The sequence below is a fragment of the Sorex fumeus genome, unplaced genomic scaffold (genome assembly GCF_029834395.1).
Source record: "Sorex fumeus unplaced genomic scaffold, SorFum_2.1 ptg000063l, whole genome shotgun sequence".
NCBI lineage: Eukaryota > Metazoa > Chordata > Mammalia > Eulipotyphla > Soricidae > Sorex > Sorex fumeus.
Window position 1 is genome coordinate 60328264 of NW_026606120.1, and position 20052 is coordinate 60348315.

At 39.8% G+C, this 20052-nt stretch overlaps 1 protein-coding gene across 1 annotated transcript in view; it reads right to left on the minus strand.

The window, feature by feature from the left end:
* The window catches only part of DHX40 (DEAH-box helicase 40), a 42855-nt gene that overhangs the window by 6498 nt on the left and 16305 nt on the right, over nucleotides 1-20052 (minus strand). Inside the window, exons 11-15 of the mRNA XM_056126594.1 lie at nucleotides 17958-18038; nucleotides 16460-16617; nucleotides 4680-4794; nucleotides 3928-4036; nucleotides 2109-2203 (exon numbers count right to left, since the gene is read on the minus strand). Coding sequence (XP_055982569.1) covers nucleotides 2109-2203; nucleotides 3928-4036; nucleotides 4680-4794; nucleotides 16460-16617; nucleotides 17958-18038 — 558 coding nt within the window. The remainder of the gene's footprint in view (nucleotides 1-2108; nucleotides 2204-3927; nucleotides 4037-4679; nucleotides 4795-16459; nucleotides 16618-17957; nucleotides 18039-20052) is intronic.

Below are 20052 nucleotides of genomic sequence, written 5' to 3' on the forward strand. Positions count from 1 at the left end.
GCCTCCATGACAGACAATAATCTGTCATGATCTTGACATACTTAAAGATCATAAACTAGTTACTTAACAGAATTTGCATTTGTATCAGGATGATCAAATTTAGATTATATATCTTTAGCAGTGGTATCACAGAAGTGATGCTGCGTTCTCTTTCTACTGTATCAAGAACATCATTTCAATTAACTTTACTACTAATGATATTCACTCTGCTTAATTTAGGAGGGTTCTACCAAGCTTCTCCACTTATACAGATATTTGTTATTTTTTTAATTTTTTGCTTCCCCCTTTTATTAAGAATTTTGTAGAGACTATCAACTTTGTAAATAATTCCATTTATCACTGAACTTTTAACGCATTCACTCATCAAGTTTAAATGATTAACATTTCATATTTTATATAGTGGGTTATCTGCTATTATTTATTACTACACTGATGCTCAAAAAGCTCATATTTGGGGCTGGAGCGATAGCACAGCGGGGAGGGCGTTTGCCTTGCACGCGGCCGACCTGGGTTTGATTCCCAGCATCCCATATGGTCCCCTGAGCACCACCAGGGATGATTCCTGAGTGCAGAGCCAGGAGTAAACCCCTGTGCATTGCCGGGTGTGACCCAAAAAGCAAAAAAAAAATTAAAAAAAAAAAAGCCCATATTCAATCAGTTAGGGCCTATTCAAACTGGCTCCTCTATGCTTCTGACATGTCCTCGACTTTTTCTGACCACTTCCTTGCTTGCTGGCAATACAAAATTTTCTGTACTCATCTGCATGTCCCAACCTATTTCTCCAAAGAACTCTAAATTCTTTAAGGATATTTCAAAATCAAGATCTGGGTACTAAGTATATTGGCTGCTATCATAGTGCCCTTGTTCCCTGTCCCTCTCAGAGCTAGGGTATATATGTATACTAATATTTACAAACATACAAATAGATAATGTACATATTTAGTGTATTCATCTTACACATCTATCCAACCTCTAGTTATAAAAAGCATACTGCATAATGATACTCTGAAGTTCCAATTCAGCCCCACATCATTCTCATCTTCTCCCTTTCAGTTTTAAAAAATTTTTTATTTTATTTTTTTGGTTTTCAGGCCACACCCAGCTGTGCCCAGAGGACTACTTGTGGTTCTGGGGAGTGAACCCAAGCCAGCTGCATGCAAGGCAAATACCCACCCTCTGTATTATTTCTCCAGCCCTTCCCCTTCAGTATCTCCAACTCCCTTCACCATTATTAACTATTATCTTTAATGTAGTTAATTGTGTGGTGAACTCTTCTGTATCTAGCAAATCTTCAGTCATCATCATTTCCCCATTCCCCTAACAAAGACACCCTTGCCCACTACATTCAGACTCTTAACCCCAGCCAACTGCAACAGGAGTGCCTTCCCCATTCTGCTGCAACTGACACTCCACACCAAGCTGTCCCTGCCCAGGATGCCCATAAACCTACTGTGTTTTCACAATCCAGTCACCTCTCTCACTCAACCTGGATGCTGAAACTCTATCTTACAGTCATCCTTCATAGGTTCCCCCTCTCTTACCCAACTTGAGCTCCAATAGCCCAACTCTAATAACTGCAGCTCCTTCCACAGAAATGACAATTATGAAAAGGGTCACTGTAATTATTTTCATTGTGGTTTTTGGGCCACATCCAATGATGCTCAGGGCTTGCTTCTGGCACTGCAACTCAGGGATCACTCCGGAAGGGATCCAGGGATCATATGGAGTGCCAAGGATCGAACCCAGGTTGGCCGTGTGCAAGGCAAACGTCCTATCCAATGTACTATCTCTCCAGCCCCCATCACTGTAATTTTTTTTTTTTTTTTTTTTTGCTTTTTGGGTTACACCCGGCGATGCTCAGGGGTTACTCCTGGCTCATGTACTCAGGAATTACTCCTGGCGGTGCTCGGGGGACCATATGGGATGCTGGGAATCGAACCTGGGCCGGCCATGTTGGCTGCGTGCAAGGCAAACGCCCTACCCGCTGTGCTATCGCTCCAGCCCCGCCATCACTGTAATTAATGTCATAATTACAAACCCTCAAAATCCTAATACTGAATAGTTTAATACTGACCAAATTATCTTCAGCTCAAGCTTTCATTTCTTACCGTCTTGCGACATTTTTGAAATAGCCTGCACAAAGACATCTTCGTAGTACTTCATGTTTAGGGCCCTCGAAAGTCTCTCGTGGGAAATCACTTTGCTGTAGAACACAAATACAATGGTAAATATCACAGAAAATATCAAAAAAAAAAATCTTTTATTTTGAAAAAGGGATCTAGCCTAGTACAAGTGTGTGATCTCCAATGCACCACACGACCACCTCCATATGAGCACCACAATCCAGTGCAAATCCCAGTGAGCACCATAACTAAGCACCTCAACACAGAACCAAGATCATCACCACCAGAACAGCAACAAAGGGGAGAGAGAGAAAAACAAAATTTAAAAAATTTTAAATATAAAAATCAAAATGTAGGGCTGGAGCTATAGCACAGCGGGTAGGGCGTTTGCCTTGCACATGGCAGACCCAGGTTCGATTCCCAGCATCTCATATGGTCCTCTGAGCACCGCCAGAAATAATTCCTGAGTGCAAAGCTAGGAGTAACCCCTGTGCATCGCCAGGTAATACCCAAAAAGCAAAAAAAAAAAAAAAAAAAAAAAAAGAAAGAAATGTCGGGTAGTGTTAACAAAGGTCAGAGGGAAGAAGGAATGGAGAGCTGGTTGCAACATGGAAAGATAAAAGAATTCAGGAGACAGATAATGGTAAAAACCATATAACTATGTGACTATATCTAATGCTACTGAGCTAGGTAATTAAAAAATGGTTAAAGTGGCAAACTTTATACATAGTTTACCACAATAAACAATACAGATAAAAAATATCCTATGTTGAATAAGGAAAAAGAACCAAAAAAGGCATATAACATGATTTCATTTATGTAAGGTAAGGTAAGGTAAAGGCCCTCCCGTTGATCGTCGATTTGCTCGAGCGGGCCCAGTAACGTCTCCATTGGAGACTTTGTTGTTACTGTGTCTGGCATATCGAATACTCTCGGTAGCTTGCCGGGCTCTCCGAGAGGGGCGGAGGAATCGAACTCGGGTCGGCCATGTTGGCCGCTTGTAAGGCGAACGCCCTACCGCTGTGCTATCGCAAGTCTAGATAATGCAAATTTATATCATGACACAGAAAGTGGATCAATGGTTGTTAGTGGGGCAGGCTCTAGAGATGGGATGAATGGATGGATAGATCGATTACAAAAGAGCAAGTGGAAACTTGGAAGTGAAAGAAGTCATCTTGATTGTGGTGATGGTCATGAGTATATACAAATGTTAAAACTCGTCAAATTGTCTACTTCATTTTTGGAGGGTACTAGGGATTGAATATAGAGTCTCTCACATACAAAGCACACACTCTACTACTTGTTAACCCTAAATTGTATACTTTAAATATATGACGTTTATTGTATGTCAATTATAAGTCATTAAAGCTATTTTTTAAAATCTCTATTTCTGCAGGAAAAAATCCTTTATTATTAATGAGGAAATTTTCATGATGCAAGGGAGACAGCGATACATAGCAGCAAGTAGAAAAGTGGTTAGAAGTAATGTTACATTAATGAAAATTAAATCTGAAGTATATAGGTCCAATGCAAACGTTAATGCCCAAAAGTAGAGAGAGATTATGGGCAATATTGTCTGCCATGGAAGCAGGGGGAGGGTGTGAAACAGGGGGGATACCAGGGATATTGGTGGTGGGGAATATGCACTGGTGGAGGGATGGGTGCTTGATCATTGTGATTGTAACCCAAACATGAAAGCTTGTAACTATCTCACAGTGATTCAATAAAATTTTTTAAAAATTAATTAAAAAAAAGAAATATATAGGTCCAAAATTATACTCATGGGAAAAAAGTGTTTAATTACCTGTTTAAGTTTCCTGATTAGTTCTCGAAGTTGAGCTTCTACACGAAATGCTGAAAACAGGCACCTCCAATGAATCCAGTGTTTTTGACACCATGAAGCTGGCGCTCCACTGCAAAACAAAAACACCCGAATTTCTGACATTCTAGTTTTTAACACAAAACTAAGACCCTCTAAGTGACTATCAGCTCTTTTATAAGAACTGTCCAAGTACTGAAAAGGCACTTTAATGTATTTGCTAAACCAGATTAACATAGGTATCTGAGTGAATTAAAAACAAAATTTTTAACTGGATTTCTTTTCCAATTATACTGTAACAAATATTCAACTACAGAACCAGAGACATAGTACCAGGGTTTGGATACTTCCCTTACATGCAGCCGACCTCAATTTGATCCCCAGTACTGCTGTGGTCTCCCCACATTGCTAAGAATAATCCCTAAGCACGGAGCTAGCCAAGTGAAACCCTTACCCCCAAATCCAATCATTCTTTCATCCCAACTACCTATATAAAACTAAAATCCTATATACAAGGTGCATTTCGGGAATGATATAGGAGACAAGAGGAGAATGTTATATTAAACAAATGTCCACCAAATAAAAACCACCAGACAGAGATAAGCATCATTAATGTCCACAAAAATATCTACTATCATACCCACTGAAGTTTATACTATCTAAAGTCATATAGTAAGTACAGACTGGGGCTGTATTTCAAACTGACTCTCTCTAAAACAAGGAATTCTCTTACGTACCTTGATTTGCACTGTTCAAAGATGACTGCTAAAGTTGCAAAGTCATTAAATCCTCCAGCTTTAGTTGCCAATTCTCGATGTCTCTGTTCTGCTTCCTTCTGGTATTCTGGATCAACTGAAATAACAATTGCGAAAGCATTTCAATTCTACTTTACATCCAGTGCCCACATTCACTACTTACTCAAGCAAAACATCTGCCTTACACTTTGGTTTAGAATAAGATGGAACTGTATCACTTTTGCAATTCTTTTTCTCCTTTGAAACACACTTCAGATTTTACCAGAACAGCAACATATTACTTCTCTCAATTTTTATGCTACCAGGGACATGGCTCAATGGTAGAGTTCATGCATTCTAATTTTTTTTCTTTTGCTTTTTTGGGGTCACACCTGGCAATGCACAGGGGTTACTCCTGGCTCTGCACTCAGGAATTACCCCTTGCGGTGCTCAGGGGACCAAATGGGATGCTGGGAATCGAACCCCAGTTGATCGAGTGCAAGGAAAACACCTTATCCGCTGTGCTACTGCTCCAGCCCGAGTTCATGCATTCTAAATGTAAGTCCTTGAGTTGATCCCCAGCAAGTAGGAAAAAAAAAAAACCAAAATAATAATTTTGTATGTATATGTATATATTAATAAAAGCTTGATATTCTCAGTGTCATATTACCCATAAATCAACTCTTAAGGCTAACCACTGTTACTATTTTCTACATGTATAAACATGTAGTGTTTTATTTATATATAAATAGGATATATGACAAAACATATTCCTCCACCCCTCTCGGAGAGCCCAGCAAGCTACCGAGAGTATCTCGCCCACACGGCAAAGCCTGGCAAGCTTCCCGTGATGTATTCGATATGCCAAACACAGTAACAAGAAGTCTCATGATGGAGACGTTACTGGGCCCGCTCGAGCAAATCGATGAACAACGGGAGGACCATGAACCGTGGACATAACATAAGACTAACATCCAAGGACAATAGAGACAAAGGCCAGGAAGATTGCTCCATGGTTGGAAGCCTGCCTCATGAGCTGGGGGAGAAAGCAGCTGGGATAGAGAAGGGATCACTAAGTCAATGATGGTTGGAGGGACCATTCAAGATGGGGGATGTGTGCTGAAAGAAGATAAAGGACCAAACATGATGGCCTCTCAGTATCTATATTGCAAACCATGATGTCCAAAAGTAGAGAGAGGCTAGGAAGGAAACTGTCTGCCACAGAGGCAGGGGGTGGAGTCGGGTGGGGGTGGCAGGAGGAGTACTGGGGACATTGGTGATGGAAAATGTACACTGGTGGAGGGTGGGTGTTTGATCATTTTATAACTGAAACCCAATTATGAAAGCTTTGCATTCAATTTTTAAAAATTTAAAAAGCAATCAGATACGCGTTATGAAAACTTTATGTTGCTGTTGTTGTTTTGGGGCCACACTCAAAATGCTAAGGGGTAATCCTGGCTCTGCACTCAGGAATTACTCCTGATGATGCGCGGGGGACCATATGAGATGCTGGGGATTGAACTCAAGTTGGCCTTATGCAAGGCAAAAGTCCTACTCACTATACTATCTCTCCAGCCCTAAAACTTTATTATTTAGTTAACAGTTCCAGGCTAGCACTCTACCAGCTATACTATCTGTCCAGCCCCATATGCCTGGTTTCTTTTGCTTAGTATTTTAAAGATAAAGTTTTTACTGACGTGGTCATGATCTCATTCTGAAAAAGAGGTGCTGATTCTCTGATCTTCTGATCACCCATGTAATACTCTCCCCAGGGAAATCTTTCAGAGTCCCACTTTTTCAAAATCCTACTTATTACAAAACTTCCCTTTAAAACAACCCCTATTCCTTCAGTAAACACATGATAGCTAGATTTCGCATAGGCAGCACATTTCCTGAATTCTAGGAAACTGCGCTTCTATGGACTATGATATGACTCAGCAAAGTAACAGTTCCTGGTTTGGAAAGAAAGCAATCAGATTTAGTATAAAGGGTTCCACTCCAAACTAAGTTGTTTTCATCTATGTTACCTAAGTAACAAGGTAAGGACATAGAGAAAAAAGAATATGATTTATCACAGGCAATACAAAGGATGCTGATAAAGTGAAGAGATAATGAAGGAACCATTGAGAGACCATGATTTCTAAGCCAAAACATGTCATCTCAAGCCCCAAATCACTACTGTCGAGAGATAGTAAGCCAAAGTCAAACTGTACAAGACTAGTACTGTTGGATAACGTTGGTTTGTCCTTGCTCCTCCAGCAGGGAGCTTATGTTTATTGAGTTACTCCTACAACAGTGCTCCTAAGACATACCCAATTTCATCTGGCAGTAATAATCTAATATTGCTTTTCTTTTTCCTTTAGGTCATTTTCATGGTTTATTTAGCAATGTCCTTTTTGTATAGACACAGGAAGACAATTGATGCTATGCTTTTGTAACATGGGAGTTAACTGACTCTGAAATAATATTTATTCCTAAGCATCCATCATATTTACCTGACTTAAACCTCAGTTGCCCTAACTTCCTAACGTCCCCAAAAGGAGGGTCCCAACAAAGGGACTGGATGGACCCAGGGCAAGCTACCCTGGCATTGGAAAGGGACAAGCTAAGAGCAATAAGTGTAAGTAAAGAGCAAGGTCATGGAACGAAATCTGTCATAAACCAAAGAGAAGTAACTGAATAAGGACCCTGTTGGGGATAGGAAAGATTAACCTGGCCTGAGGGCGGTAGTCTGGGATATATACCGAGATGTCCCCAGGAAGAGCCAACCTTTAAGATGAATGTATCTCTTACTGTGTTCATACAAAATCACCAGAAATATAAGTAAATTTACTGATTGTTTAAATGGACTACTAGCTGAGGAAAGGATAAAGCAATACAAGCTGGATGGTAACCCGTACTTGAGCCAATCTCCTAGTTATCTGGAGTCCTGAATCCTCAGATGAGATTCTGTCCTTGAGTTAATCTCCTAGAACTTCCTCTGAAGGAGTGGCTTTACCTCTGTTGTTACCACAATGTTCAGCCCCACCTATGTGTAACGCCATCCTTCACGATTTCTATGGAACTATGCTGTAAGGGGAGAGTGGGGAATATGATAAATATAAGGACTAGAAAGACGAGAACTGAGAGGACTTTTAGGTCTATGAGGAGACTAGGATGATGGAACTAGGATGACTGGGACTATAACCAAAACTATGACTAAGATTGTGCTGTAAGGGATAGATCAGGTTACACTGGGGAGGAGAGAGAAATAAACTTACTACTGACCAGCCCGGTTCCCCAGCTCTCTGTCTGGCCTGGGGAGGCGGCTCTCAGCCACCAAATGCTCTCATCCAGTGTGCAACGGCACCTTTTTGAAAAATCACAGGTGGAGTCCCTGTGCCTGGGCCTGAGCCACCAACTGTTGGGCATCTAAAGGTAAGGACTGCGTCAATGGACCCTGGCTTGCAGTGCTGAGTGGGAGAACAAATTTTCGGGTTATTGGGGACTTAGGAGTCTCCAGTATAGCTATATTCCCCCACTCAGAGAAGAGTGGGATAGCAGAACTTTTAAGGTGCTAGGAGTTAGAATCCTAGCCATACCCCCCACTAAGATGGGACAGAATCTGGGTCTCCCCAGGCTCTTCCAATGTTTTTCAAGCCAGACTGAACAAGTCAAGCCATTTATGGATTTGATTCAGTATCTCCCGCAGAACAGGGGACCCAAAAACTGCATTTCCAGAGACCAAATCTGGGCCTGCTTTAAAGTTGTTTATGAAAGAAACCCATGGTTCCCGGATGAAGGGACTCTAGAGATCAAGATTTGGAAAGAAGTTAAGAAAAGTGTCTACATGGCTAATGGAGTACTATGTAACTGTTAGAAAAGATGAAGTCATGAAATTTACATACAAATGGTACTACATGGAAAGTATCATGCTAAGTAAAATGAGTCAGAAAGACAGGGACAGCCATAGAAAGATTGCATTCATCTGGGGAACATAAAGTAACAAAATAGGAGACTAACACCCAAGAATAGCTAAGTATCAGGAGGTTTATTCCATGGCTTGGAGGCCTGCCACACATGCTAGGGGAAAAGGCAGCTCAGATAGAGAAGGGAGCACCAAATAAAGGGTGTTGGGAGGATCCCCCCAGGATGGGAGATGCATGCTGAAAGTAGATTATAGAATGAACATGATTGCCACTCAATGCCTCTTTTGCAAACCACAGCACCCAAAAGGAGACAGAGAGAACAAAAGAGAATGCCCTGCCACAGAGGCGAGGTGGGATGGGGGTGGGGGGGGGCGTGGCGAGAGGAGGGGAGGGATACTGGGATAATTGGTGGTGGTGAATGGGTACTGGTGGAGGGATGGGTACTCGATCATTATATAACTGAAACCCAAGCACAAAAAGTCCACAACTTTACCTTATGGTGTTTCACTAATAAGTAAGTAAGTAAGTAAAGGCCCTCCCGTTGATCGTCGATTTGCTCGAGCGGGCCCAGTAACGTCTCCATTGGAGACTTTGTTGTTACTGTGTCTGGCATATCGAATACTCTCGGTAGCTTGCCGGGCTCTCCGAGAGGGGCGGAGGAATCGAACTCGGGTCGGCCCGAACACCCTACCCGCTGTGCTATCGCTCCAGCCCTAATAAAAATTCACTAATAAAAATTTAAATATATTTTTTTTAAAAAAAAGGTGTCTACATGGCATCTAAGGAAGGGAGATAGATCCCCATGGAATTCTGGGTTACATGGAAATTGTTAATTTTATTGTCCAGTTTTGGAGAAGTACAGTTGAGCAGGAGAATATAAGGGATAAGACACCCTTAGTTCCTCCCATACCCAAGCCCCGAAAGAGACTCAATGTGTTTCCAGTAGAAATGTACCCTCAAAGTAAAAATATTTCTGACGCTGGTGAATTATTGTTCCCTACTGATTTCAAATCGGAGAGACCCCCATCTCTTCCATCTCTCTCCTTTTGGGTGTTGTGGTTTGCAAAAGAGACACTAAGTGGCAATCATGTTTGGTCTATAGTCTACTTTCAGCATGCTTCTCCCATCCTGGGAGGATCCTCCCAACACCCTTTATTTGGTGCTCCCTTCTCTATCTGAGGACCCCTTTCCCCTAGCATGTGTGGGCCGGCCTCCAAGCCATGGAGTAAACCTCCTGGTACTAATCTCGGCCTCTCTTGGGTGTTAGTCTCATATTTTGTTACTTTATGTTCCCCAGATGAATGCAATCTTTCTATGTCTGTCCCTCTCTTTCTGACTCATTTTGCTTAGCATGATACTTTCCATGTAGTACCACTTGCATGTAAATTTCATGACTTTATCTTTTCTAACAGCTATATAGTACTCCATTGTGTAACTCTGGATTTCAATTTTTATCTCAGTTTCTTTTTCTGTGAATTTTAACGATGCATGAATAGCGAGGGATCTCTGTTGTTTTACAGTGATTGCCTACTCACAATTTTTTAAATGTAGGCAGCACACTGCTTCCCTTGCTATCCTTTCCATACTGCTACCTCTGCTCTGTTCTCTGATCCTCTCTATTTTCAAAGTCAAGAAAAATGACAGATCATGTTTCTTCTCCTTCTCTTGGCCTTTCCCCTTAAATATAACCTACTTTAGAGACAGAGAAATAGCATGATGAGCTGGAAGCACATGTTTTGCATGCAGGAGTTATGAGCACAGTCAGGAATGAACCAAAGCACTAAACCAGGTGTGGACCCAAACCAAGACACTTCTTAAAAATTAAAATTGAAACTGGCAGAAATCCCATAATAACTTATAAGATGTGGAGTAAAGTCTAACTCCGTAACACACAGTTCTACAATCTCAACAAATTTATCCTCTAATCGGTAGTTTGATTACCCATTTTTAACTACTTTCGTAGACTTATTTTCTTTAGTTTAATGTCTTTCCCCAGATGAGATTCTATTATCAGTTTTATCTCATGAATATAAGTGCGTGCTATTAAAGCAAAAGCATAAATGAGCTGAAGCAGCAAAGATTCAAGGCTCTATCAGCTGAAGTTTTTCCTTTGGGATGAGAATTCAATTCCTTTCTTTACAGCAATCAATCAGAAAACAAAACTTATGGAGAAAAGATTTCAATTACAATTCTCAGAGCTGAAATGCGAATAAGGGTCATAAACACATAAAAACAAAGAACCCTTCATTTAAAAAAACACCAGATGAAATATCTGAAACAACAATTTCTGAATCCAATGCTATTTCAAATTAGGTCTGTTTTAAGGCATAGCTGTTTAGCTCCCTAAGCCATCACTTCAAAACTTCTAAAGAAATTCCTATGCTAGCAAATATCGTATACACAGTACAAAAAGGAAAAACTACTAAATGTGCTGACAGAATCATCATTTTGCTAGTTAAAAATCCTTATTCAGTGTAATATCTGAGACTACTGGCCAGTTTTACCAGTAAGAATATAATAAATTAAATTGAGCTGTTAAGACCCAAGTCAGGAAAGACTACACAACATATACAGTCAAGTGCCCTCAGAAGCAGCACCCCACTCACCTCTGTACTTCCAGAAGCCCCAGCAGCCACAACACATCCCACAACATTCATCAAGTAAGTTTATTTATCAATGCAGCGCTACAAACTCATAATTAAATCTCAGGAGCTACCAACTAGCACAAACATTCATGGATATACCAGTCTCCTAGTGAAACCTTGGGCTGCCTTCAGAAAGAGGGCATCCCCTGGGGCTGGAGCAACAGCACAGCCGGTAGAGCTGTGGACAACCCGGGTTTGATTCCCAATATTCCATATGGCCCCCTGAGCACCACCAGGGGTAATTCCTGAGTGCAGAGCCAAGAGTGACCCTTGTGCATTGCTGGGTGTAACCCAAAAAGAAAAAAAAGAAAAAGAAAAAAAGAAAGAAAGAAAAAAAGAAGGCATCCCCGCCCTGTTCAAGTCCTGGCAGCCACACTCAACCTGCCACAGCTGCCACTATGCCAATGGCCTGGCTCCACTGCCTCATGACTAAATTCTGCTGAAAATTTCAAGTACAAAAGTTTTCAGGCTGAGAACTCTGGGGTCTTCTCAAAATGGGCACAGGCAGCCTCCCCATGTGTTGATTCACCTCCACATACTTCGGGCAGCCCTGGCAGCCACACCCAGAGCGTAGAATTGCTCCTATGTAAACTCAGTGCCCCGTTAAATATTCTGGAGTTTCTGGAGCATGCAGCCACAAATGCAGCCAAAGGCTCAATAAACAACATTAACACAGAAAGCTCAACTAGTAATAGCAGCTTAGTATACCCCCAGACAAGGGTTTAATGTCCCTCAAGGTAAGATACAACAACTTTCTTTTTTTTTTCTTTAGTTTTATAGAAAAAATTTTTCTTCGAGAAGTGCTAGGGGAGAAAAAAAGAGCTAACAGAGAGGACATAAACTTCTCCAGATATATAAAAGCAGAAAATGACTCTTAAAAGTTCTACAAAATTTCTCCAAATTGTCTTGATCTGGCATTCTCTGGCTACATAAAAGTCAAACTTGGTATAGAGAAGGGATCACTAAGTCAATGATGGTTGAAGAGCTCCCTAGGGATGGAAGATGTGAAGATACAACAACTTTCACAACCCCAAAAGCTAGATGGGACTTTTATTTAAAAAACTGTTATAACTAGGGTACAAGACATGGCTCAATGATGACGCACAGGCCGTGCATATGTGGAAGCCTGGGTTGAATCTCCAGCACTTATAAAAACTTTTCTTTTTCTAAAACTAGTTATATGGATATAGGAGTTTTTACTGTTCTTTCAACATTTCTAGGAACTTGAAATTATAGTAAAATGTTACCAAAAGAAGAAAGGCTATTATCAGACTGATTTTTATCTATCTATTCAGATGTTTCAAAAGGAAAATAATTTCTTTTCTGGCCTTACAAGTTCATCAGAGTTGGATCATCTCTAGTCAACTCCCTCACTTAAAAATTGTAAAGTGAGGAGCTGGAGCGATAGTACAGCAGATAGGGCATTTGCCTTGCACACAGCTGGTCCAGGTTTCATTCCCAGCATCCCATATGGTCCCCCAAGCACCGCCAGGAGTAATTAATTCCTGAGTGCTGAACCAGGAGTAACCTCTGAGCATCGCTGGGTGTGACCCAAAAAAATAAAAATAATTGAAAAGTGATCCAGACAAGTTAGGCCAATAGCTAACAACTGGGTAAAATGACAGTCAACCACCCTGGCCCTTGATTGCCACTGAAGTACTCTGCAGTAATTTTTAAGTATTTTAAAATACATTTAAGAAAATATTTTTTCTTTTTTTTTTGCAGATCTGGTAAGGCTCAGGGATTACTCCTAGCTGTGCTTGGAAATCATATGGGATGCCAGAGATCAAACCCAGGTCAGCTACATGCCAATCAAGAGCCCTCCCATTGTACTATAATTACAGACCTATTTTATTATTATTATTATTATTATTATTATTATTATTATTATGGAGTTTAACACTACACCTTGGCAGTACTTGGAGACTACTCTTGGCTCTGTGATAGGGGCAGTCATTCCTGGGACTGTCTGAAGGACTATGTGGTACTGGGAACTAAAAACACTGATCTCCTGCATGCAAAGCATGCACTCAGCTCAATGATCTCTCTCCAGCCCCCCATATGATTATTTTAAACATAAAGTTCCAACAGGATGCATCAAGCCCCTAGAAGATGGCTCATAGATTCATCTGTTTCTCTCTGACCCTGGTTTTAAAATATCTTTTGTTTTGATAATAAAAAGTGCCAACCATGGGGCTGGAGAGATAGCACAGCGGGTAGGGCGTTTGCCTTGTACGGAGCTGACCTGTGTTCGATTCCCAGCATCCCATATGGTCCCCTGAGCACCGCCAGGAGTAACTCCTGAGTGCAGAGCCAGGAGTAACACCTGTGCATCGCTGGGTGTGACCCAAAAAGCAAACAAAAAAAAAAGCCAACCTTATGTATCAACCTTATATATAATACTATATTGTATATATTTGAACCCAGGTTGGCCACATATTAGGCAAGTGCCCCACTAACTGTACCATCTCTCCCACAAATGAGTAATTTTATAGAAGAAAGTATCCTTCAATATAGTTACCAAAATAATGAAACAATCCAGATTCAGCACTTAACAGCATACAAAAGAATACAGCCAGTGAGTGGCCATATGCTCTACTGTTAATCTCGGCTTCTAGCCAAGATATACTATCTTCTCAGAAATTCCTTAGAAAAATATTTTGACCCCACTAGAAGAAATAAAAACTAATTATGTGACAAACTAAACTAAGTTTGGTCCATAATGACATACTGAAAGATGAAGGATGAAGAAGAAGTTTAGTAACAGGGAAGCTTCAATTCTTTAAGGGTACAAGGAGTAAACTGCATCTTCTTTTGATTAAAAATAAATAAATATACACTGGTGGAGGGATGGGTATTTGATCATTGTATAATTGAAACCCATGCACGAAAATTTGTAAGTCTACAACTGTACTTCATGGTGTCTCACTAATAAAAATTAAATATATATATATAGAGAGAGAGAGCGCGCGCTAATATACCAAAACAGAACAAAGGTTCAATATGCAATCCTATTTGCCTGTGAAAGGAAATTAACTCTCAGCCAAAATTTTACACTTATCATTTCAGACAATTAAAGGATAACAAATATAAAAATTATTTACACTAGAACTTAAATATTTTTCCACTTGAAATCCCTTTTCATCCAAGACATTTTCAAATAATCCCACTTATATAAAATATATACTCAGGGCCAGAGAGATAGTACAGAAATAGCATGTAGCTGTGGCTGTGGATTCAAACCCTGGTTTGAATCATTGGCACCACATTCTGATCAATGCCAGAGATCACTCCTGAGCAGAACTAGAACAGGCCCGGAACACTGCCAGTATGGTCCAAACCTTCCCCTGAAACACACACACAGAAACAGACACACACACACACACACACACACACACACACACACACAGAGAGAACAGTAAAATAGGTATATAAACTAAATACGATAAATCAGAAATGTATTCTTTTTAAAATTTTCACAACCCTCATGTTTAGTTACATAACCCATATTTAAAGAAGTTATGTACTATTACATGTCTCCAAGGGTTACAATAAAGCTTCAAAACTCAAGAGAATTACCAGAGATTTAAATAACTGATGAGGTATTTTATGTACAGGGACAGAAGATTCAACGAGGTCAAGATTAAGTTCTTCCCAACTGATCTATAATTCAACATAACCCAAATTAAAAACTCAGCAGGTTATGATGTGAATACATACAAAAATGCTTCTGAGATTAACACAGAAAGGGAAAAGAAGCAAAATAACAAGGCAATGTTTAAAGGAACAAAGTCAGAGAAATGACCCCATCCAACATCAAGAAGTACTATAAGGCTCCAATAAATAAGACAATAAAGTTCTAACAGAAAGCTAGAAAACTGAATAGTGTGGGAGATAAAGGACACAGATGACTAAAATCACACTATTAGTGTCAAATAAATGACTCTTTGGCAAAGAAGGAAAGGCCTATCAATGGGAAAAGGATAGTCTTTTGAGCAAATGGACATAGAATTACTAAAAAGATAATATGAAATTACTAAAACATGATATTGGTTATAAGCTGGACTTTTTTTCCCCCCTCCTTTCATTTTTGTTTTTTGGGCCATATCTGGCAGTACTTAGGGCTTATTTCTGGCTCTGAACTCAAGAATCACTCCTGGAGGTGCTTAGGGGACCAGGTCTGCCCCATGCAAGGCAAGCACAATACCCATAGTACTATCATTCTGGCTACTAAGTCTGACTTTTCAGATACAACAACAAAAGCACAAAATTGGCATCACTTACAAACCCCTGAAAGAATAAAAGTTAGATTTATTTATTCATTTTAAATCATTAAAATGAAAAACTTTCATTATATGAAAAACAGTGTGGGCTGGAGCAATAGTACAACAGGTAGGGCATTTGCCTGGCACACGGCTGATCCAGGTTCACTTTCTAGCATCCCATATGGTCCCCTGAGTTCTTCCAGGAGTAATACCTGAGTGCAGAGTCAGGAGTAACCCCTGAGCATTGCTGGGTGTGACCCAAAAAGAAAAAGAAAAACAATGTCAAGAGAATAAGAAGACAATACACACACAGGAAGAAAATATCTGCAAAAGAACTAGTTAGTAAGGCATCAGGGGGACAGTACAAGATAAAGGTGCGTGGTTTGTACCTGGCACTGAATATGGTCTTCCAACACTTCAAGGGTGGTCCCTGCACACATTTGCTGGAGTGTGCACCAGTAACATCTCCACTGTGAGACTTGTTGTTACTGTTTTGGGCAAATGTTCAAGATAGGGGAAACAAAATGTGTCTAGAAGCTTAAAGAGAAAAATGTGACTTTTTTTCTGCTTAATTTTCCTAGAAAACTGAACTCTTAGAGCTGGGAAGTAGAACCTAAGCAACATCAGTCATGACCAAAACAAAAAGTAAACAAATGAATAAAAATAAGTCTAGTAATTATTGGGACTTAAGAGATAGTTCGGCACGTTGGCTGCTTGTCTTGCATGTGGCCAACCCAGGTTTGATCCTCAGCATCCCATATATTCCCCAAGCACCACCAGGAGATTCCAGAGTACAGAGTAAAGAGTAAGCCTTGAGCACCACTGGCAAGTCAAACAAACTAAAGAAAGTTGTCACGGTCACGGTCACGGTCCTCCCGTTGTTCATCGATTTGCTCGAGCGGGCCCAGTAACATCTCCATTGTGAGTTGAGTAATTAAAAATAAATTTTCTGATAAACTTCTTACCAGGTCTAATGAAGACGTTTTCCACAGACAACATTGCTGCTATTGGAAGGAGTAGATCTTCACAATCCAGGGAAGCAGCCTTTATTACTGCACATGTAAGATGTGGAGGGAGAGGAAATTCTACCATAGACAAACCCAATCTGGTTACATGGCCACTCCTTAACAGAAAGGAAAAGGTTTTAAGTTTTGCTACTTTGAAAGAGTATAAATAATACGTTCAGTATTCAGAATAGACCAAATATTATCTATTACCTAAATCATCTTCAGAAATCCAACTCAACAGAAAAAACATCATACACTATGCTCACTGATAAAGATGAAAAATTAACAGTTGTCAAGGGCCAACAAACTAAACTGTGAGGAGAAAAAAAAACCTATAATAAAAGATAAAAAAAGCTTCAAAAGCATAAAGGGTATTCCTTGAAAAAAAGTCAGAAAATGATGAAATTACAAAATCTTTCCCATCATAGATTCAAAAAGTCTATGATAAAACTCAAAAACTCAAAGTCTTATTAATATTGACTCATCAATATTATGGATCCAACATGTCTAGCAAAGAAATAGTACTTAGAAAAAAATTAATTAAAAAAAAGAAATGGTATTTAGAAATTATTTATTAATATCAGGGGTGAGAGAGGGGCCAAAAAAATAGTACAGTGGATAGGGTATTTGCCTTGCAAACAGCCAACAGGGGTTCAGTCCCAGCATCCCATGTGATCCTTGAGCCCTGCCAGAAGTGATCCCTGAGGAGTAAGTCCTGAGCACCGTCAGGTGTGACCCCAAAACAAAACATGTTTAAAATATTAAAATTAGGGGCCAGAGGGCTAGTACAGAGGATTAAGGTACTTGCCTCGAATGTGGCTGACTTTGCTTTGAACCCTGGCATCACATGATTCCCCAGATACCACCAGGTCGGGCACAAATAAATAGACAGTAATGATACAAATAAATAGAAGTAATGAAACAAATAAATAGAAGTAATGATAAATAAAATAGCTTATGAGTATTTTTACGTTAAAATTATGAAGAAGAAACTGAGGACAAATTCTAAATTCAGATAAAGTAATTTATTCAAGTCATTTTCTGTGAGCGCTAGCACAATGGGTAGGGTGTTTGCCTTGCACACTGCCGACCAACTCGGCCCAGGTTCGATTCCTCTGCCCCTCTTGGAGAGCCCGGCAAGCTACCGAGAGTATCTCGTCCGCACAGCAAAGCCTGGCAAGCTACCCATGACATATTCGATATGCCAAACACAGTAACAACAAGTCTCACAATGGAGACATTACTAGACCCACTGGAGCAAATTGATGAACAATGGGGGGACAGTGCTACAGTGCTATCTTTATTTATTTGGGGGAAGGGAGGGTTGAACCATACCAGCAGTACCCAGGAGACTTCATGCAGTGCTAGAGATTTGACCCTAGGTAAGCAGGATGTAAGGCAAGCATCTCAACCCTTATGCTGTTTCTCTAACCAACCCTCTACTTATTTTTTTTACCTGTCAATAGCATCACACTGGTAAAGTTGTTTAAGAGCTTCCAAAATGAGCCTCTCATTTGGTGGATCCAAATAGGGAAACCTGTAGTTTAAATGAGGCATGAAGTGAGATTTAAATATTTAATATTTTACAAAGGTTTGAAATTTTCTTTAAAAGGTGTTACTTCTCCCATTTTTCATCCTTTCTTTGGGGGGGGATGTTAACATTCTGTAACATTCAGCTAAATAGTACTTTTTTTTCTGAAATGTATATTTAATTCAAGAAACACTATTTTCCCCCTCTTCTTCCTTAGCTAGGATACTCTTACTATTTCTACTTACCTTAACCCTGCCACATTCTTCACAACCAATGCCAAGTTTATTCTCTTCTGTAGTACACAACATTTTATCATATTTTTAGAAATCAGTGAAGAAAAATATAGTCTAAAAAAATGTGAATTGTTTAATAGCACCTCAAAATGGCTTTAGATAAAAATAAAAGTACATACTCAAATAATTTTGTTGGGGCTGGAATGATAGCACAATGAGTAAGGCGTTTGCCTGCATGTGGCCGAGCCGGGTTCAATTCCCAGCATCCCATATGGTCCCCTGAATACCGCTAGGAGTAACTGCTGAGTGCAGAGCCAGGAGTAACCCCGGTGCATCATAGGGTATGACCAAAAATAAATAAATAAATAAATACTGCCATGTTTGCTTAAGTATATATATGTATTTATTTTGTCCTAAAATAAACTACAAACACAACGTAAATTCATGCATCCCCTGAATATGACAGTCTCTAATACAGTATTAATAACATTTGTTAACATGTCAAGTAACAATATTCACAAAGAATAGCTGAGTGGAAAATAAGCATATGAACATATATGGGGTTTTGTGCTCTTTAAAAAAACAATCATTAGGGGCTGGAGCGATAGCACAGCAGGTAGGGTGTTAGCCTTGCACGCGACCAACTCGGGTTTGATTCCCAGCATCCCATATGGTCCCCTGAGCACGGCCAGGAGTAATTCCTGAGTGCAGGGCCAGGAGTAACTCCTGTGCATTGCCAGGTGTAACCCTCCCCCCAAAAAAACCAAAAAACAAAAAAAATCGTTACAGTTCAGGTGACATGTTTACAATTGCATAAACATAAACACATGAGTTTGGTTTTTTTTTTTGTTTTGTGGTATTTCTTTTGTTTATTTCTGGGTCCGTATCAGGTGATGCTCAAAGGTTCCTCCTAGTTCTGCACTCAAATATCACTCCTGCCAGTGCTCAGGGAACCATACGGGATGCCAGGGATCAAACCTAGGTCGGCCACATGCAAGGCAAGCACCCTACCCAATGTACTATCTCTCTGGCCCCAACACTTACGTTTTTGATATAGTTACTACACTTTACTACTAAGTACCCAATGCATTCCAATAATCTCCTTATTGCTGAATCTACCTCTTCATTCGCCTCACTTCTCTCCTATTTTTAAAATTAGGAATAGTTATTTAATATTTCTGCACTGCATTATTTTTCTCTTCCATAAGCTTGAGATGATAAGCAATCTAAAAATTTCTCACCTAGACAAAGGTTCAACAAAGGGCATAAGATCAATACCTTTTTGTATACTGTATACAAAAATACATTCCTAGACAGTTTTATTTAAAAAGAAATCAACAAAAATTTCAGACTGGTGTGTTGGGGGGGAGGGGGAGGGGCTGCTACTCTACCATTCTGGGTTTTTTTTTCCAAACAGTCTTATCATACACTTCTACCATCTGCCTTCTTACAATTTGTATCCATAAGTTTTGGTATCTTATAGAGCAAGAATCAGAAAACACTTCTGGTAAAATGCCACATAACAAATACATTAGGTTTTACAATCTGTATAATCTCTGACACAATTTCTAAACTCTATTGTTGTACCAAAAGCAGGTATAAATAGATGAATGGGAATTGATAAATTCCAATAAAATTTTATTCTCAGAAGTACTCAGTAATCCAAGGCCATAGTTTATGAGCCCTATTCTACAGCAATAACAACTTAATCAGCTTCCTCTTCTTTCTAAGAGTCCTTTCAAATCTGTAAAAACTACAAAAATGTCTTTACTTTGATATAAATACAT